Source organism: Poecilia formosa, unplaced genomic scaffold (assembly GCF_000485575.1).
Source record: "Poecilia formosa unplaced genomic scaffold, Poecilia_formosa-5.1.2 Scaffold104, whole genome shotgun sequence".
NCBI lineage: Eukaryota > Metazoa > Chordata > Actinopteri > Cyprinodontiformes > Poeciliidae > Poecilia > Poecilia formosa.
Genome location: NW_006800043.1, coordinates 1,343,888 through 1,365,610, shown reverse-complemented (window position 1 = coordinate 1,365,610; position 21,723 = coordinate 1,343,888). Strand labels below are relative to the sequence as shown.

Below are 21,723 nucleotides of genomic sequence, written 5' to 3'. Positions count from 1 at the left end.
CTTTGTCTCTCTTGGACTAGCTGTAAGGTTACGCCTCCAGAATCAACTAATCTGGTTTTATGATAAATGAAGAAGCTGTAAGAGCAATCTGCTGCAGGTAGGATATTAACTGCTTTTAACAGAACAAAGGAGGCTGGATAAACCCTAATCTGTCCCTGAAACTGACAGACAGCATTTGGTTATTTTCGAAATCCATGTTTTCACTTGCCGCTTTATATAAATCTCAGGTTGTCAGGCTATTTTTCTTTAAACGTATGTGTCCACAGATATTCAACTAAATAATCATAGTTATGTCGGTGCGGGGATAGAGATAGTGTTTTCTAATATCCTGCTTTGTGTTTATCTGTAATTTTGTATGTATATTGGATATGTAGAATTAGATCTTCTTCATATTTCCTTTTTCAAGCATCGCGGTTTGCCTTGTGCTGCAGAAATTTCATAACATCTATCTTAGATTGTGTCTAAGATTATTATAGCTCTCATCTCTGTAAAGCCCTTAAGCTTTTAAAAATCATTTTCTCTAAGTGACAACTTGAACTTCAGTGAAATTTGAGTCAGTTCTCATACTTTGAGATGTGTCAGTTAAAACTGGCACATTTCTATGTATCCACTTTCAAGGGAGACTTTTAAGAGAAAAAGGATAACCTTGTGCAAGAAGCGAAATATCTTACGCAGACTCGATATTTTGCCTTTTCCAAAGGCAAAAGGCTCTCATTGGTGTAGGCCCTGTAACACTGTAACACCTTTTACATGCATTGATGGAGCAGGAAAAATGTACAAAGCAGACCATTTTTAGAACACACTATCCATTTCTACATAGATAGTGTGAAGTCACACTCACACTATCAGCAGTAGAGGGTAGTGGGCCGTGCTTGTAAAACCTGCTGGCTTTAGAATCTGCATCGTCAGAGCTACAAGAGAAAGGACACGGTCAGTGGGCGTCCCATGAAATGACCACACACACACACACATATTGTGTACAGGGTCACGTACTGTAATCATCGATGGTGATGGTCTTATTCTCCACTTTAGGCATCTGCATGTTGTTGTACGTGTCGTTTACTCTCTTGTTTGTCTCCACGTCGAACACCTCTGCAGATCAAGACAACAGTCAGTCAGACGCTCTCAGTAAGTGTAATCCAGCCAGTATGGAGCTCATGTGGATGTTATGCTGAAACAGGATGACTGCTCAATGAATTTTGCCCCAAATGGTCCTTTATCAGATCAGCCTAAAGGAACCATGAGGCTGGGCACCCTACTGTACCTTATAACTTACAGCCCTTACATTCTTCCTATTCTGTAACATAAAAGCACCAAACTTCAACACAAACTAGTCTAGAGGAAGGAAAACGACGTAAGGGTTCATTTTTTTAACAAATAAAAACTGAAAACTGTGCAATGCATTTATATATAGCCATATCTAAATCTAGACCAGCCAATTGCCTTGTGAAGTCACCAATTTAGTAAAAACAATCTGTCTGTTGTTTAATAACAACATAAATTAAATTGTTCAGAGAAGGCATTCTGGGTTTTGCTGCGTAAACAAACTAAATCATGAAGAACACAATGTTAAGTCTTATTCAGTCTGAGTGGCAGAACAAGCTGACAGGCCAAGCAAGGAGAGCATTACTCAGGGAAGCAGCCAGGAGGTCTGTGGTCATTCTGGAGGAGCTGCAAAAATCCAGAGCTCAGGTGTGAAAATCTTTCAAAATGACATCCATAATTGGTGCGCTCTGCAAATATGACTTCTTTGGAGGATTGGCAGGATTATTGAAATGTTGCAAGAAAGCCCAGCAGTAAATCCAAGTGAAAATTTGTGGCAACACTTGAAAACTCCTGTTTGTTGATATTTTCCATCTACTGTGATTGAACTAGTGGATTTTATCTTGCTATTTTTTGGAAGGTGAGAAGGACACAAATTTCACTCTCTAGTTTTACAAAGCTTGTAGAGACATCCTCACAAAGACTTCAACAATTATGCACTACTTTGTGTATTTCATTCACATAAAGTTCTAATAAAATCTATTACGATTTGTGGCTGTAATGTCAAAAAAATACAAAAGACTTCAAGTGCTATGGATCTTTTTGTAAGGTACTGTTTGTGGGTCTTGACTGGATCTTAAATGGGTAATTACTGAATCAGTTCAAAATGGGCAACAAATCTAGAATCCATTGTGATACCATTTTTTATGCAGAGCTGTCATCAACCCTTTAGAGGTAATTAGCTAATAATTATTATGCAAACTGTGAAAAAATTCATCTGGAGTCAGTTTCTGAGCTGGTTTCCTACAAACAGAAGCCCTAATATGTAAATGTTGGCTGGGAACTAAAATCAGTTGAGCCATTGTCCCCGAAAATCAAAAACTTACTCTCTTTGTCTCTTGTTCTGTAAACAGCCACACTTGGTATATCTGGACCTGAACAATAAGTGAGACAATTGGTTAACAAAGTACAGTATATAAATTAATTTATTATGAAAAGCGACATACTTTGACACTTATCGTCTTGTCTATTAAGAAACACCCACATAGCAAACGTCATCAGCTATGCTAATGTAAGAGTTGTCACAGAATTAGATAATTCACTCTTTTCAGTCGGTAAGTAGCTGGCTTTTTACAACCTGTTTGATTTTAACCGTCAGTCTGACACCAATAAAAAGCAAAATCTATCGAGCTTTCCACTGAATACAGATTTAATCCTGTGGCTTTTCTCTACCAGAAATACTGCAGGGTGAAGGTTCCATGTAGATGTCTCCCACCTTTGCAGCTGAGCAAGAAGTACTCCATGTTATGGCTGAATGAAACGTCCACATAACCACACTTGAATTCACAGGACAGGCAGCAGCGGTTGAAGGGGGCGATCGTGTCGGAGCTGTGGGATGACACGGCGTTAGTACGGTCCTCCATCGCTCTCCAGAAACTCCAAAAAGCAGCCAGACGACTTTTACGAGAACGCTACCTGTACAAGTGCCGTCGCTTCGGGTCGTCTTCTGTGCTCAGAAAATATCTGAAAATCATCAAGGCGTCAAGAAACTGTGGGTTTGAAGAACGAGCGCTCTCGCATGTGCAGAGGTGTTACTTACATGAGGTTCTTTTCGTGTCTGTAGGCCAAGATGCTTGTGACGTCCCAGTTTCCAGACGTTAGAGAATGGAGGATGTCTGTGCTGGTGTTAGGCTAAACGATAACAACACACTGAAAATGTTTTTCTTGAACCTCACGTATTTAAAAAAAAAAAAAAAATCATAGTCATGCCTGCACTTTTACCAAAGAGGTGGACACAGAGATGTGGAAAAATTTCCCTCTCCCTCCCTGAGGGATTGCCCTGGTGAAGAAAAACTTGTGTCCATCTTTAGAAAACAGTGGAGGTTCATTCTACGCAGATGAGAGAAGTAATTTTAGAAAAAAAAAAACATTTGCTCTGAAATTAATATCTCTGTACTTCTTCAGATAAACACACAGAGCATTTCATAACCAACTACTTTGGTACGGAGCAGGACGGGGTTTTGTCCTTCGCATACCTGTCGATGCAGCCAGCTGTTACTCTCATCTTCATGTTTCTGGAAAGAATAATAATGTCAGAACATAAAACTACACCACAAAAACCCGTCCAACCCTGACTGGAAAAACCAAGAATGAAAACAAAAATATGTTAGTCATTCACCTCTTTACAAAGAGCCATAATAAGAGATAATCTGAATAGGAAGCTGAATTGTGATTCAAGAAAAGCTTAGAAATAACATGTTGCTTTTCTTAGTCCAGGGGTTTGCAATCCTTACAATCACAAGGGCAATTAATGCCCTCACTAAAGCGAAATAAAACTAGTAAAATCACAAATGCAACATAAACTTTTGGAAAAAACAAAACAAATCAAAAAGACAACTTATAATTTTTGATAAATATCTGCAGGGATATTATTCTCATTTTTAAAGAACTTCCAATTGACTTGTATTTCTAGGTTTTAAAATAAAGAAAAACATTTTTTCTATGAGATGTTGATATTACTGACAAAAAAAACAGTATCCAACTTAATGATAAGAAAAATAAGTGTACATTAATATACATGTATATTACAAACTCTGTTGTGAAAAATAGTCTACAAACAGGACATTTATAGCAATTGCTGACTGTGTCAAAAGAAACATATGTATATGAAATATTTCAAAATTTGAACATTTGATATGTAGTCTTTACAAGATTTGCAGTAAGGATTTGATGTTTGGGTTTGTCTTGTCTGTTAAATATTTCAAACATTGCCATACTTTACTTTTAATTTTGTTTGAGGGTTTAAGAAAAGGACATATTTTGGCACAAAATCTCAACCTGACTTTGGTTGTCTTTTTAGAGAGGCTTTTGTGCTGGACCGCATGGTGTTTCATTCATTTCTAGGCCAAATTACTGAATAAAAAAACCTCAAGCGGATGACTGTTTCTAAACAGAATAGTGTGTGAGGTTTTTGTTTAAAACAAACTACAGCACCAAAAAACAGAAGAAGACATGGAGAAGGAATAAACTGCCAATACAAGAAGCGAAATATGATAACGGAACATAAGTGGCAACAGAAATGTGTCACAGTTTGCGTCACCTTGATGCAGACTCCGGTGGTGGTCTCACACAACGTGAGGATGGAGTTGTTCTGGGCTCTGTTCAGCCAGTTAACAGCCAACTTGGTGTTGGTGGCCCACTTCACCATGGTGATATAATATTCCCTCCTGGAAAAGAACATATCACACCTTTGACAGCCTCCGGCCCTTCTAACAAACTACTTCGACGGTAGTCACTTGTTGTGTCACAAACACAGAGGCGTTACCCTCCTGTCACTTACCCTATCCGAGGGTCGTCGGGTTTCTTCATCACCACTGTGTGCAGAGGACCATGGAGGCTCACCACAGACAGGTGAACTACAGGATTCTCTTCTCCTACCTGAGAAGACAACCAGAGACACATGTGTTTAAACATCAGAATGGTGTCCTGTATTAAGTAATATATTTATGTTTTAATATTATGGGCAAAACGATGAGAGAAACAATCAAATTAAGGAGAGAAAATTGTTGGATTAATGAGGAAAAACTTGTTAAAAGCACTCGTGGAAAGACCTGCAACAGACATTTCTCACGTTAGCAGCGTACGGGATAAAGTTTCAAGCTCACATGGCCTTGAAACTTCCTACTGTAAGATTTAACAACAGAGAAATTTCATCTCTATTAGCAAAAAAAAAACAAAAAAAAAAAAAACTTCTTCAAGATATGATTTTCATTTTGTTCTTAATATTTTTCTATCTTAAATCACAAAACAGATTTTTTTTCCCTCCAGCTGATCACAATTTTCCCTCATACCCATCACTTACATAATTGTTCCCTCTTGTGAAGTTTAACTCATCCTGTAAACTGAATGTGTAAATTCAGTTTTACACATTCACCCTGAGTATTCAACAGAGAGAGTTTCATGAGGTGTCAGACGTCAAACATTTTTCTAAAAAAAAAACAGATTGGTAGGACTTTCACTTCCTGAACCAAAGGGATTCAAAATAACACCTTTCATCACGCCGTGAAAGCGTCTTTCACTTGCATCAGTCTCTAGTCTGAGGCGGCTTGTTTGTTTGTTGTTTGTGAAAGTCATGCTGCAGGTTTGCATCTCTGGAGGATCCTCACTACAGCTGCAAGTTGCCCCCCTTTGACTTCCCTTTCATCTCATGCATTTATTCAAAGCAAATCAATCAAATCCACCCTGAGTTTCCTGAACTGTGTAACAGTCGTGATGGTTTGTGCCCCAGCCTGACCTTCGGGTAATGATAGTCCTGGCTGCCAGGATATGGTGTGCCAGTGAAATATGGAACTTCCATTTTTGGCACCAGGGTATCATTGATGGTCATGTAGGCCAAACGGAGTCCGTCTGGAGACCACCAGTGGGCAATGTGGGTCTGCAGGATCTCCTCTGTTAAAACAAGAATAGAGAGTGTCAAGGAATATACATGTCGTTTTTTTTTTGTTTGTTTTGTTTGGGATACTGCAAAAGTTTTGGAAAAGTTGAGAAAAGGCAAACATCTATGTGTGATACTCTTACTTAGAACATTTCTATTTATCAAAAGTGACATACTTGCCTAAAACAAAACAAATTATCACAGAATTAATACGTTCTGATAAATTGACAGTTTTTAAAGCATTCTTCTTAAATTTAGACATCAGGAGATGTAACCATCTCATAAGAATAAATGCTGAGACAAGCAAGAACTACACAAAACTTGGTGATATTAATTGCATTGATATTGCAGCCCAGCAGTTGAAAAAAGTGAAAAAGTCCTTTTAAAAAACCTTCAGCAAAGGGGCCATGTTGGCTTAATTTAAATGCCAGTGGAAACAGTACCTACATTGTTTAAAAAAATATATATATATATAGAAATTCTATTTCAAATAAGCAAATTACGGTTTCAAAATGTTTTGCTATTTTATAATTATTGTATCCGTTTTCAGATAAAGCATAAAAAATATCAAATTAACTAAATCCCTTTACAAAGTACTATATTACTACCCGATGTGCAACAGTCCCTCCAGCAGGGGGCAGAAGAACTCTTTTAAAAGCACCTTGACTACAGAACAGACTACAGCACTCACATGTGGAGCTCCAAACGACAACCTTCTCTCAGTAAAAAAATGATTGGATCAGCCTTGGTGAGCAGTGTGGTCATGTTTGTCATCAGTCTATAATTATTTCTGACACTGCTCCAAATGTGAGGTCAGAGTGGACTCAGGAAAACATTGAGCACTGAGTAAGTTTAATAGATTTCTAACTCTAAGGTCGAGTGGAGCTTGTTGGAGTGCAGAAGGAATTTCAAGGCTAGTGGCTGAAATAAGCTCTTTCTACACCATCTGAGCACAAAGCAGTGCATGAATAATGTGATTAATGTTAGTCATTATTCTTTGGCGGCCGTTGAATTAGACTGTATGTTTTGAAGCCTAACACTTCAGGCATTTGCTGTGCATCCGATGCTGTTGCTCTTCCTCCTTTACGTGACAGCCTCGGACAGCAGAGAAGAAAACAGCTTATCAAACTTTTTTTTTTTTTTTTTGCTTTAAATTAGCCACTGCAGTGTTCAGATCTTGCAGACGCACCGCCTCCTAATGACGCCATCTTCTCTTCGGCCTCAGAGGCATCACAAAAGGCTTTCCAGGTCCCATTCTCTGACTTTAGCGGTGTTCATCCGTCAGTCATGAGCGCAAGTCATGTTTAGTTTGTATGATTTCTGTTTTGACAACTGAGGACTAATTACTAACACTAATCACATCAAAGGCTTACAGATTATAGTTGGCTGAGCACTGTTCCCAAGAGATCACGTGTAAACTCTTTGCTTGAAGGCAGGTGTTGAAACAGAAAAATGTAGCCGACACGACAAAGATGTCAAACATCAAAGAGCAATTCCAAGCATGTAAATTGAATTTTCTCTTTAAATATCAGCATGATATTTTGTAATTTCAAAACTTGCTTTTCAAACCTTTTTTTTTGGCTGTACCCAGTACACACAAAAGTGCCTTTGGGAGAATGGATTAAGAGGAGGGATGTGCAAAGCAAAGTTTTTAAAAATGATCCATATCAGAGTCCCAGACTAAACTCAACTCTGGATATCTAATGAATGAAAGGGATTGCATGTCAATCATGTGTTTTTACACTTAGCTCTGATGTTTACAATGAAAGAGAGAATATATTGGCTGCTGCAGATCTCTGCCTGTTTTTATGATGTGAGTGGTTCTGTTCTATGAGCTTAGATATTTTTCTGCCAGCTATTTCTGCAGGGGAGAGCTGCACAAAGAGCAGCTGAAACACTAGTTATTATTTTGTTTTATGATGTTCAAAGCAAAGTGCTAAGTTTGTGAAGCAGAAGAACATTTTCTGTGCTTTGCTCTCAAACAATAACCTGGAATTCAACCAAAACAAACAACAATGTGAGAACATTAAAACTTAGGCAATGGTGTGTTGGAAAAGCTGAAACCTCTGGTACAAAATCGCAGTAACTTAAAATAAATGGAAAGTGAAAGCTGCATTTAGAGGGTGAAATAGGTGGCATATATTGTGTTTTTTAAGGTGTGGAACATGTCAAACTGCACTTGGTACTGAGATTTGGTATCTGAAAATACCCAATCTCAGCTGACTCAAATTATTATCCGGGACAAAGGAATTGATCGGGATGTCCATAATAATTCTAAGTTTTTTTTTTAACCAGTAGTTTTATCAAAAGAGAAGTCATGAAACTGTAGCACTGTAAGTAATAAAAGCATGTATTTTGGGCATATATGTTTGAAGGTTTTCTCCCAGTTTCGTACTTTTTTGGCAATTTCTTTTACAGATTTTTGTAATTTTGGGGTCATTTTTATGTTTCTTCATTTGTTACTGTTGTGAATTTGTGTCATATTCTATGTTTTTAGAAGTGATTGTGTTGCGTTTCTTCTTTATCTCTAAAATGTCTTATATTTGTTACATTGTATGTTATGATATTTATAAAGTCCTTCTTGGTTGTCAATAAGCCTTCCACGTGTGCTTACAAGGTAGCTTCATCCTAAATCCATAACAACGTTTTACAGATATTGACTGACCTGAGTAAAGCTATACATAGAAAAAAAATATATAAAAGTGTAAAAATAAAAGTAAATTAGCTGTTTTCCAGTTAAAAATCCTTGTGATAAAAAGCAGCAGAAGCCAAGAAGCCAAATCTTTCCTTAGATTACATCTGTCATGTTGTGTTGTTGAAACAGGCATAATCTAATGAAAGAAAAAAATCTAATTTAGTCTTCCCCCAAGTTCATGCACTGTAACAAAGTTTTCTGCAAAATAACTGCAATTTACAATCACATTATCCTCACAGTCATCACCCCCAATTGCTTCGAAATCAACTACAAGTTAATAATTCTGGATTGAGAACCCGGAACAAAAGGCGCGTGAACTTTGTTAGAAACGAATTAAATGGAATTACTATTCTCAGTGCATTTGTAAAGAAAGCCCCATCAAAGGGGCTTGTAATTAGAACGTCTGTCCCACATATGCTGTAATCAGAAAATGTCTCACATTAAATTACAAGTTTGCTGGCTTTTTAACATCTGTTGGATGAGATTGCAGCACTGTGCACATGAATTAATTAAAAGTGCTTGAACACAAAGACAAGTGATGGGAGGTAAAAGGAAGGAGGCGCACTGAAATGTAGCCAGCTGTGCAGCTTCAGATCAAACCATGCACACACAGCACACCGTTCACCTCAGGGAGAGGCTGCTGCTGTGGGTAGAGGCACGAATCCAAAGACTCAATTAAAAATTTGTTTCAAATGTTGTTGGGTAAATACAGCACATGTCAACAAGGATGCAGATTATGGACAAACAGGTTTCTGTTTCCACTGGAAGAGCCCCGTTGATCGTAATCAATCAGCACTCGAGGCAGATGAAGAAAGCGGTGGTTGCTGTGAGTAGGATTTGTATGGAAGCAGCTCCAAATGCTACATTTTTCAATTTTCTCATAGTTTGTCCATTTTGCTGAGCTGAAATGGATGGAAATATTTTGACAGCAGACTGGCTCACATATGAATTATGGAACAGGGACAAGAGCAAAGATTTCACAAATACTGTGAAAGGAATTTAAAAAAAAAATACTCCATAAGCTGAATAAACTTGTTACACAACTTAAGGTGTTTCTATATAAAGTTAAATTAATACTCAAATGAATGAACATATAGCTAATTCTACTACTGCTCTACTAAAAGCACTGCATGCTATTTAGAACACTTTAAAAAAATATGCAAAATATAGATTCTTATTATGTGTAAAACGTAATAAGAAGTGATTTCTTTCTTTTTACTTATAAGCTTACATATAAGCTCTTGGTGTTTATTCAAAATATATCTGTATTCTTTTAGATTTCATCTATTTTTTGCCTTTATTTTGTGTCCTCTTTAATTAATTAATAGTTCAATATAGAAATCTTATAACTATTTTCTGTAATTATGGAGTTCCAAAACTATTAAAGTTTTGAATTGAAAATTAAATAAATCCCATGAACATAAATTTTATTTTAATTGTTATTTTCTGACAAAGTCATAAAGTGTTCAAGCGAAATGAATACTTTAGCAGGGTACTGCCTTTAGTAACTCATAACGTGGTTTTAAATATCTGAATTTAACCAAACAGAGTGAAAACAAATGCTGCATTTAAAAGTATTATGCTAGTGTAACAGGTTAATTATATTTCTTTAAGTTATGCTCTGAATTCCACCAAATCAGTCATCATTTGTTATGTAAAACTGTTTTTTTTTTATTTTTTATTAGTACTACGTATTTGACGTGAGAAGTGAGTATTTCCTATTGCACTTGAATGCACCTCAGGCAGCATAGTTAGTCATACAGCCTTTGTGCAAACAACTTTGTGCAAGTAGTGATGTCTTTGTACCCACATCTGCCAAATCTGAATGACACGTTTTCTTTTCAATCCCATTTTGAAAAATGACATCTTTACAAGTGTTGAGGCTACAGTGAATATCTTGAAAAAATAGAAACTTGTGTCCAAGATGCTAAATAACAAATTGTATATTTATATATAACAAAAGTCTCCAAACTGTTGACAGACTGATACCTTACCTTCATACAGCCAGTCAGTCAGACCATTAAAGATGACCCCGTCTTTACCGGTGGAAACCAGTCGGATTGATCGGGTATCCAATGTTGCCCTGTAGTAGATGTTGCTTTCAAAAATGAAGATCTGGGGGGGGAAAAAAATGTTTCTATGTCAAGTAAACTGTCTTAAATTACAGTGATTATTAAAGATGGTTGTGTGATTAATTTGCACAGTAAATGTACATTTTGTGGGAAGCTGCTAATACATTAGCAGTGACACGACAACAAATTAAAACAAAACCAGCCTGGGTTAATATGGGATTGGAGCCTGACAGGAAAAAGAAGATCAAATCTTGGGAAATTAGAGAGAGACAGAAAAGTTGAGTGTTGACCAGAATCACTGCTGAGTGTGTTTGACACTTTGGAGGAAAGAACACCAAAAGTTAGTTATTATAAGTTAGTTATTATAAGTACTTTTGAATTTTAAGTCAGAGGAAGCACAAAGATGTAGGAAGACAGGAAACTGCATTTTCTACGACACATGACTGTCAGAGACAGCAAGGGAGAGCAAAACTATCAGTTGATAACAGGAAGGCTATCCGGTGTACAGCAGAGTTTCTCTGTTTAACATATTTGAGCACTTATGTTGATATCTTTTGGAAATCTGAGTTAAACATCATGAACACGGACACAGAGGCTGCTGTTTTTTCATGTCAGCCATGCTAAATGTTAACAAGATGTTTAATATGTCAACTCCAGCAAAAGCTTGTTTCACTATGCTTGCACTACCGCATATGATGTTGCTTCTCCTGGTTGAAGCAGGAAGGCTTTTACATTGTGGCTCTCACAGAGAAACTGTGATAGGCCGAAATCTAGGTCAAAGCTATGAAAAAAAAAATCAGAGTTGGAAGTCATCAACATTCTCATCAGTACATCTCTAATCAATACAGAACCTGGTAAAAAAAAAAGAAGAAAGAGAAAAGCTGCTGGGTTGCTTGTGTTGCAAAACAGCTCCAGGTCAAGATTCATGATCTAAAGCAGTCTCAGAGCTCAAAATGTCAACTTACATTCGCTGAACTAAAACCAGATGACTGAAAGAGAACAAGAAGCTCTCAGCGGTTAAGAATCTACCGAAATCTGAAGTTTCACTAATTTGGAAAAAGAGGTGTTATTCCCTTAGTCTGCATTCACTTTTTCAAAGACTTTTTAAGTTTTATAAGAACAAGAGAGAACTAAAGATGAATTAAAGATTTGAAAAGACTCAATTCTTGAAGGCACAGAGATTAAAGTAGCAACAGATCAGAGAGAGTCGTGGAGCTCAAATTTACGACTGATGTTTATGTACCTGAAATTCAGGTGTGGGATGCTCACTTCTCACAGGACTCCTTTCGATTTTATTCGGTAAAATCCAGGCTGCTGTGTCAGGATGACCTCTTTTTTTAGGTGAGTGTTGACCTAGCTTGGCTGATTGGAGTGTCATGGTAGAGTAAAAGCTAGACATTTAATGAGGAGAACACTGCAGGATCCATCTCCCTGTGCATTTGATGCTTCACCGCGCACCGCCGCACACAAACACGCACCTCGCATTTATACACTGATGTAACACTTGATGATGAATTGCTCCAGTTCTGATAAACTTAATGGGAAATCATTACATTCACAAACTGTGGATGGGAGGGAAAAAAGCAAACATGTCTGACATCTCCGGGTCAGATGGAGACAAAAAAACAAGAGCTCATCTCTGTTTTCCTGCACAGCATCAGAGGCTCATTAAATCAAGAGCAGAGCTGCAGCTACAGCTCTCTGAAAGAAACAATCAGGTGTACCATTACCGTATGTAAATGAATCTACTGTCTTTCCCAGCAGACAGAGTCTCATCACACACTCAAAATGTTAATGTTTTCGCAGAGAAATGCATCTGTAATCTCAGCCGTTATCCAATAAGAGCAATTATGATAGAAGAGAATGCTTTAAAGTGGAGCTGAGGAGTGTGATAAAGAAATGCATATAAAAAAAACTAATTTAAAGACAGCAGAAAAAGGAATACAGAAGTAAAGAATAATAAAAAACATTGTAAATGCTTGAATTTATTGCTATTTTTGAATCTTATTAGGAGGGAAAGAATTTATTTTTACAGAAATGACAACATGTAATTTTTCTGATGCTGTTTTCTCCGTTTTTTGTTTTTTTTTGGTCTAAATGCATCTGAAGTAAGATAAAATAGCAAGTCTTTCTCCAACTGCACAGACCAATGTAGAGGTGAACATGACGCACTGAGTGTAGGAATAGACGCAAAGTGGACCACAGAGGCCTTGCTATAAATAACAAAAGATAATCTGAGTTTGTCTTGTGGCTTTTTTTTTTTTTTTTTTTTGCAAATATATTCTCAAATGGGCTATGTAAAGCTTTAAAACGACACAGAGACAAAAAACACAGACAAAAGATTTGGCTCCAGAGAGGCAGTTTGTGGCCTAAAAGGAAAAAGCAAAGTAATAAATAATAAAGCGTACTATATATATGCAGTTAAGTAATCTCGGGATTAAGTAGAAGAAATACTCAAAATACAACATAAATGTTTAAGTGTAATATATATATATATATATATGTAAACTATTTTGCGGTAAACATTGTGCTCATTCTCAGTAGATAAAACTATAAAATGCAATGCCTGTGATCTGGTCTACATTTAGTTAGACAAAATTAAAGACATAAATGTGTTTTGGTCTTCATAACAGCAGAGTATTCACCCCAAAACACAACGGGGACCTTTCTGCATGAAGTTTACATGTTCTCCCTGTCATTACATGAGTTCTCTCTGGGTACTCTTTTAATTAAAGCTCAAGTGTCTGAAACATATATTCCACTCTGTCATTAAAACTATATTAATGCAAAACAAAAAAAGCTGTCTGTCAAAAATTAAAAGATGAATCATTAACATGGCACATTAAGACTAGCTGTTTCAATAGCCTTCTCATATTGTTGCTTACGAATCTTGAACCATTTCATCACAACATAGCTTTGGCTCATTAATATTTGCAGGCATATGTTCAATCTGATGGGAAATTGATGCTCGCGCTGCAAGAATGGCTTCACAATGCCCAAACTGATGGTGCCGCTGTGTTGGTTGGGATGTTCTGCTCTTTTGGGCTCTCCTGCACTTCCCTGACTTTGTGAGATTAAAGGTTTAAAATGAGAATTGCTGTAATTGATGTGCTTCTGTAGAGGCAGTACGATGATGCTACAGTATGACCTCAACTTGTCTGGTCCATTGTTACAAAAAGTTTCATTATTTCAGCTGGTGTGTTGTAAAAGATTAGTTGTGGTGTTGGGATATTATCCTGTTGCATGACCAAGTTCTCCAGCTTTCAATTTGACTCAAGAATATTTTAGTATGAGTAAATTGTTGAATCTAAGATTGCCAGATAAGACTATGGCTGCATAACAAATATTAAGCATTTGTGCAGATTCACTTTTTTGGTTTTTCCCATACATGTGCATTATGGCAAAGTATCTCTTTGGTCCCAACTGGTCAAAGTGACATGGTCTAGTGATGCATTTGGATTCAGTTCTGCAAACCTAAACTTTGCTGTATGTTCTGTTTATAGAGAGGAGTCTTTCTCCTGGGAATCCTTCCAAACACCCACACTATGGGTAATCTTATGTCCCAGCTAAAACCCTAAAATTCAAACAGGGTGACTGTTTTTACAAACATAAACAGTTTGAACCGATAGTTGTTTTAATTTTCATAAGGGAAGGAATGTCAGATAATATGCAGTTGACCACCATTAAAGACCCTCAAAGCTCTTTTCATTCATTCAGTGTTTGAATGCTTTTAGAGCCACTTGTTTGCTGCTGTTGAATTTACAATAACTGAATTTTATATTTAAAAATCTGTTGTGTTTTTTCTTCACCAAATTAATGCAGTTAAGGGCAATTCACAATGACACTTTTTCCCAGCTAATGCATATATATATATTTTTTTTTTTTAAGGTCAGGAACCAGAAGCAGCCCACTAATAAGACGCTTCACTTCAGCTTCCTACTGTACCAACACTAAATCCAAAGCTGCTCTAAATGGCAGGCAAGCATTTTATATTAGAGCCCCTCAGCTACAATTTAGTGTGTAATTTATTTGTGGTACATAGCCAAGAGCAGGCAATTTACCATTTCTATGGCTCCACGTTTTGGTTGTACAACATTTTCAAAGCGTTTTTCAAATGTTAATTTAAAAGGAATATGCTGCTAAGGGTTCATTCGTGGTTTAGGTCCCTTACACTATATTAGAGTTATGTATAGGGTTATAGAGTAAATTATTCAGAAACATGGAAATCACGTAGATAAAGATAGTTTATTTTTTTTCCCCCTAACTCATGTAATGTTGATTGAAGTGATTGAGACACTGTGAGCTTTAAAGATGTTTTATATGTTGCATTATTGGAGATTAACTAGAAAACCAAAGGAACCTCAAATCAAAACTGCACCAAACGGCAACAAATGACTGTGGCCACCATATGTACAACCAAAACAAAATATCAGCATAATAATGAGCCCTGGGAGTAAATATTCACATTTTTTAAATTTGTGACACATAAAGCAGATTCTGCTGAAAATAACAACTATCCACCATAGTGACAGTGCAAAGCATAGAGTTGGAAACATCATTCAGTGGGAATGCTTTCCTTCAGCAGGAACAATGAGATTATATAAGAATAGATGGAGCCAAGAATGGGACAATCCTGTGAGAAACCCGCTAGAGGCAGCAAAAGACTTATACTGCAGTATATCAACTTTAAATATACAACCAGAGCTTCAGTGGAATCGTCTGGATATCGATTTAAAGCTGAAAGATGATTCCAAATCTTATAAAAAATATTTTTGGTACTACCAAAAAAAAAAAAAAAAACCCCAAAAAACACTTTATTGCTTCTTTTCTTCACAATCATGCACACTTTATGTTGATTCATCAAACACAACCTTTTAAAAACACATTGCAGTTTGAGGTTGAAAAGTGAAATGTGAATACCTAAGCAGTGCTCTGCATAAGGTTGAACTGCTAACTAACATTTGGCAGTTCAACCAAAAAGTCCCGTGCCCTCCGTTTGAGTCAGCCACTGGTTGAGCCACAGAGATGCCATCTGCCTCTGTGGCTCCGACCAGCTCAGGAGTGGTGTAAAAATAAAACTGCCTGACATTGATGGAGGTCACAGCTGACAGAGATTCAACTTTTATCGCTCATAATATTTTCGCTGTACAACACAAAGTGTCAATTATCGCCACAGGATTTTTCAATTCAACTGAGACGCATCACAGATATCTACTGTTTCATATTCTGACTCTGTGTCTCCGTCTCGGTGCCACCAATCAGCAGGTTTGAGCGCTTACCAGCTGCTGACCTTGGGGTCCCCATCCAGCATACTGCAGGACGGCTTCATTCACCTCGGGGGGATTTAAAGGCCAAGACTCCCTGTGAAGAGAACAGTTTATAGAACCTCCACTTACATATACACTTAATCACATCAACAATGCACTTCAAATGTCTTTGCTCCCTTCCTCTGGCCAATCATCCACAACATTGTTTCTAAACACAAGCACTGCTTGGTCAGGCACAGATGTGTTCAGGGTTAAGAACAGGCAATAAACAATGCAGTTCACCACACTGAACTGAACTGAAAGCAGGTCCCTTAAGGTCGCAGTGGGAGCAGGTAAATGTGGCTGACGTCAGTGAACTGAAGGTCAGACTGAGGGCAGAGATGTGTGAGGGAAATGAGGAAGGAGAGAAAGCACGAGGGAGGAGACTCTTACTGTGTCACGAGGCTGTAAATAATGTACTTGGCCAAAAACGAGTATTGGTAGATCTGTTGAAACAAACCGAATCGGTTAGACAGGCAAAACCTCACAATCTGAACACCATAGGATGCATCAGTAATATTTATTTTCGTGGATGTTTATTTACCGGTTTTACATCAAAGGCAAACAGCACATGCTTCATGTCTGGAGACAACTGATATCTGGCAGCTTTTGACCTCTCCTGAAAAACATAAAAAAAATAAAACACTAGTAATACAGTGAGGCTTGATTAATCTTACTTTCAGAACTGTTGTCATAATAAAACTATGGATTTTTCTTGTGTGTCATTTTCACCGATTTGAAGAACTTTGTTGATGTACGTCATTTATTACAAATTTCAGAAAACAGATTATCCTTTTTTTCTTTTTTATCCAGAACTGTCAGAGCCGACTTGTCTGCATGAGTGCACTTCATAGATTTCACAGACAGTTCTTGAACTGAGGCTGGCTGACTGTGGAGCTCATTTAAAACATGAGGATTACGTGCCCAGATATCTGATGGCCAAACTTCGATAGATTGAGTGTCTGGGACAGGAAGGGAAACCTGAATGTTGGGGGAATATAAACTGCAAAACTATTCCGACCCCTGAAATATTTCAGCCTTTGTCTCATTCTTACAAACTTTAATGTGTTCTATTCAGATTTTATGATACAGACCTATCCAGAAAAGTGAAGCAAATGTGTGAGTTGCATGTGAGCATCTACTTTATGCAGACTCTGTATTCTGCAATCATAGCAACAAGTCTTTGAGGTCATACCTCTACCAGCTCTGAACATCTGCTGACTGAAAGTCTTGTCCAAAACAACTCAAACACAACGGATTGATACAAAGTCCTCTTCCTAATCTGTGAACCTGTCCACCTACTCCACAGCAACCATGGGCCATAATGCTTTCCTGCTCATGCTGTGGACTTAAGTTTAGATGGACAAACTTGTATTGGTAGGTTTGAAGTTAGGTCATGCTTTTTATTTTCCCATGATGGGGTGGACAGTGTTTGTCGAGATGTTCAGCAGGGGGTACTGCTTTATAACCTAACTCTGCTTTAAACTTCTCCACAACTTCCTGTCTGCTCTGTCTCTCAGTCTTCATGATGCTGTTTGGTCACTAATGTTCTTAGTAAAACTTGGACATTCACAGGATAACTGGAGTTTTACTGAAATTAAATTAATGACAGGCGGTCTCTGTAAAACCTTCCAGATCCTATTGATAAAAATGTTGAAAACCATGGAAAATCACTTTCCTTTCATATCACATTTGTCCGCTACATTTTATTGATCTGCTACAGAAAGTCCGTAATGAAATGCATTGAACTTTGTGGTTGTAGTAAGAAAAAAAAAGAAAACAAGTCAAAAGGTGCACTTTTGCAGAGTGGAGTAGTATGAGCTCAAGGAGGAATCAGCAATAAGATGTAACTTGACAGAGATGAAGAATATGCACTCTTGTCTTTTTGTGTAATTTAGCACTTAATGCTTCATCTCTCTCAATATATATATTTATCTTTCCTCTCTAGTTCTGATCGCTTGCTCTTTATAAAACATCAAGTCGCTGTTTTCAGTGTGTAGTATGACTGATGTCGTACAAACCGCCCGGTTACATTTGCTTTTGTTTAACGCCCCAGAGTTGGAAACATAATTTTTGCTCTTTTCACACACTGATAAGTGGCGACATTTCTTTTATTTTTATCATGTGAATGCCATGTTAACAATTTGAAGCCTTGGTAAAAACAGCCTCTGTCAACATCTAGTTTTAAATGGTCTAACTTCAAGTTCACAAAAGCTATACTGCAGCTGCGCCATAACTTACACCTAAAAACCCTGGACTTTCTTTCTTTGTTTCTTTTTCATAGAAGACAAGTTCTTGCAACATATTCCACCAGTATCAGTCAGGCATACTCACAAATAGTTGACTTGGCACAATAGTATCCTCTTTCTGCGTCTCAACATTAAGCCGGAGAACGTTCCCATCCCTCGATCGGTATAGCAGGTCTTTGTCTGTCAGTTTAGAAATCAGACATTACAGTTTGAGACTTACATCTCACGGCTCCACTAGTAATTTCTATAGCAGTTTATTTCACTTTGTTTGGTCCAGATTGTTGAACCAGCAAAAACTATGGTAAACAAGCCTTCGCTGTTCATTAAGATTAAAAGTTAAAGGCAATCCTTTATTTCCAAAAGTTGTTGGGTTACATAGATAGTCACAGTATTTTATTGAGGCTGAAGGCTTAAAAGAAAAATCATCAAAAGGACACACTGAAGGACTCATTTGTGATTTAATTGTCTCTTTATCAATAGTATAAATCTTTTTGATTGTTGAACAATAAACAAACATAATTACAGTAATAAAAATCCAGTAAATATAACCAGAGAGAGAGTACACGGCTCAGTCAACACTGTATGAGTAAAGCAGAGGTGAAGTGACACTTTTCAGTCCCATTACCAATGGCTCCCAAACTACATGGAAATGAACAGAACATTTAGAAATGCAGACATGGTTCAACATGAGCCTTAATTATGTCCAATAACTTTTGGGTGAGGCGTTGAACACAGTCAGAAAATGGCTTTTAACAAGTTTTTATGAAGCTTGGTGTAATTTTGCTCCCTTTTCTTTAATTCAAGTTTTATCTAAAAACTGCTACAGTTCTCATTGTTAGTTATGTACTCTGTAATAGGGTAGAAGTTTTTTTTTTTTTTTTCATATTGATGAATGCTCAAATCACTGGCATCCCCAATCAGTGTCTTATTAAGATAACTTTGGGTCAGTAACTATGTCGGCTTACTTAATTGGGTCCATCACTATGGTCATGATGCTGGACACCTAACATGCTCTGGAGCTAGTTAGGTTTTCTGATTAATTACTGCCTCTCAGCCATCCGGTGGTGCAGTTAAAACACGCCGTTTACACTCCTTTTCTTTTTTTTATCCCACAACATCTTAATTTCACTGGGAAATCTCTGGGATATGTCTCTGTCATGATTTGTATGGTTGTGGTGGTGAGGATGAACGCCGAGACCCAGATGATGATGAAGAAGATGATGATTTAATAAGGAGAAGCTCAAAACAGTCCAATGCAGGCGGCACGGCAGAGAGAATAGCACACAGCTAATTACCGTTAGCAGCTGATAGAGGACTGAAAAAAAGAGAGATGACGCCGACACAGGACTTAACCAGTTCTACTGTGACAACGGACAGACTGACGCTGACAAAGACGACAGTAGACGAGGACCCGACAAGAGACAGAGACAACAGGTGGACTTAAATACACACGGGGGTAATCAGGTAACTAGACACTCCTGGGAAGAAATCAACAGGGAAGACAGGACAGGAACAGGACTGAACACAGAAAACACAGATCACAACAGTCTCAGCAGAGTTGATCCTTTTATACCTAAAACAGAGTCTCATTACTCTGAAGCATGTTCCTGTTAGACATTAAAGATTACAAACTAGCATTAATTGCGTCTCTTAATTAAAATGCCTGCCTGTGAAAAGATATCCTCATTATTTATCGTGTGTGTGTAGGTGTGTGTGTGTGCGCACGCGTGTGTGTGTGAGTAGCTCATACTCTACAAACTGTGTTCATGCTCAAATGAGTGGTAGCTTATATATTTTTATTTAAAGGCTTTAAAACTAAACCCGCTAGAGCTTGCTCTATTTAATATTCTATGCAATGTTCTGTATAATGGATGACAGAAAATGAAGGTGGATATTTACGATGTCTAAGCATGGTTGACTGAAAAGCTTTTATCTTTGTAGATAAACCACAGATAGGACAGTACTTCAAGCACTTGGATTGTAGCAGAAATTAAAACTGAAACAAAATATCAGTTTTATTCATGTCTTAATAATTTGGCTGTGAAATTGATAAGCATTTTCATTTGCACAGCTGCCACTTTTTTTTCTCTGTGGCAAGTTTTCTTTGTGCAGAAAGAAAACAGAGCAGTGGGATCTTAACATTGAATCATGACCTACATGACCTATGATAATGTAGAGTATGAAGTGTGCTGGGTTAGGCATTAATTTTCCAACACAAATTCTGCAAAAAAAAAAAAAAAGAAGAAGAAGAAGTCAGCCAACCATGCTCCAAATCTCTAAGGCCTTTGATGTTTTTAAAACAGCAACCACAAAGCTATACGTCTGCAGGAATCCTGTTTCTTGAATTATTCCAACAAGCTATATTACCTTGCACAAACGGCAAAAACAAATGCTAATTAATAGTGAAATGTTTGCAGTTTCCATATTTTTTGTACTATATCTGGAAGAATTTTTTTTAACCACATTTTAATAAAATAGATGGGACTTGAAACCACTGCGGGCCCACCGTTCTTTTTTATGTATTCCATCATATCTCAAAAACATGAACACCAGTGAGACAGAAGGCAGCACCTCTTTGTTTTAGAGATCAATGTGAAGGTTGAATCATTGTGTTTGGAGCCAGGAGTGTGTGAGAAACTCAGAGGTGAGTAAGAGACTTCAGAGGCGGAAAGTGATCAAAGAGCAACAGGGATCAATTACGCACCGCTGTGAATGAAGTCCACAAAATATTGATGAGAGCCGCCCGAGTGAGAGGCGGTCCCGTCGGATTTCTTATCAGAAGGTCATTAGCGACAAATGAATGCTGATTGCATTAACTTAAATGACAAGTGCAATGTCACACAATTGATTGCGGGAGTTTCGTCAGGTGCTGAAGGCGCTTTCATCACGGTTGCAAATGAAGGGCGCAGACATGTGAGAATGTAAGTAATTATATGTTAATAAGGAGGTAATGCAAGTAATCACAGGATAATCTGCTCAGCAGAAAACGGGGACAGATGGTTCTGTTCATTACATGCTGTCCCTCAACTCCAATCAGACGTACACATGCAAGTTGATTTTAAGCAGAAGGTATTAGAAGTTAAGCTAAGCTAAGGGCTTCAACAAAGTAAAGGCAACAAATAACATATTTGAAATGTTTGCAGTTGGTTTGTGAAAATAAAGCAAAAATAAACATTAATGAGACTTACATAAAAGAAGCACGCTAGAAATGCGCGATAAGGTAGTAGGATTAATTCGGTACAAAATCAGGACAAGTGTTGATTTTTTTTTTTTTTCCTTTGTTTTTGCATTACAGATTTGTATAAATTAACAAATAATTTGTAAGTTGCTCCTTGGCAATAGCTTTCTATCCACTAGATGTTTTGATATTGCATTGTGCACTGCTAGTGCAAAGAAAATGTCTATTTTCAAAAACCAATTAGACAAAGTAATTCTTTATACTCATGTATCTTGTTTTTGTGTTTTTCTGCTGGTGCTAATTCAA

At 37.4% G+C, this 21,723-nt stretch overlaps 1 protein-coding gene across 5 annotated transcripts in view; it reads right to left on the bottom strand.

Annotated features, from left to right (window-relative positions):
• LOC103143030 (dipeptidyl aminopeptidase-like protein 6) overlaps positions 1 to 21,723 on the bottom strand; it is a 95,958-nt gene that overhangs the window by 4,008 nt on the left and 70,227 nt on the right. For all 5 annotated transcript variants that reach the window (XM_016674979.1, XM_016674980.1, XM_016674978.1 and 2 more), the window contains 16 exons: positions 18,325 to 18,419; positions 16,535 to 16,609; positions 16,384 to 16,436; positions 15,964 to 16,045; positions 10,607 to 10,727; positions 5,777 to 5,931; positions 4,823 to 4,920; positions 4,583 to 4,709; positions 3,519 to 3,557; positions 3,265 to 3,372; positions 3,083 to 3,174; positions 2,959 to 3,006; positions 2,759 to 2,871; positions 2,370 to 2,417; positions 994 to 1,092; positions 842 to 911 (listed from right to left, as the gene is read on the bottom strand). In XM_016674979.1, coding sequence (XP_016530465.1) covers positions 842 to 911; positions 994 to 1,092; positions 2,370 to 2,417; positions 2,759 to 2,871; positions 2,959 to 3,006; positions 3,083 to 3,174; positions 3,265 to 3,372; positions 3,519 to 3,557; positions 4,583 to 4,709; positions 4,823 to 4,920; positions 5,777 to 5,931; positions 10,607 to 10,727; positions 15,964 to 16,045; positions 16,384 to 16,436; positions 16,535 to 16,609; positions 18,325 to 18,419 — 1,423 coding nt within the window. The remainder of the gene's footprint in view (positions 1 to 841; positions 912 to 993; positions 1,093 to 2,369; positions 2,418 to 2,758; positions 2,872 to 2,958; positions 3,007 to 3,082; positions 3,175 to 3,264; positions 3,373 to 3,518; positions 3,558 to 4,582; positions 4,710 to 4,822; positions 4,921 to 5,776; positions 5,932 to 10,606; positions 10,728 to 15,963; positions 16,046 to 16,383; positions 16,437 to 16,534; positions 16,610 to 18,324; positions 18,420 to 21,723) is intronic.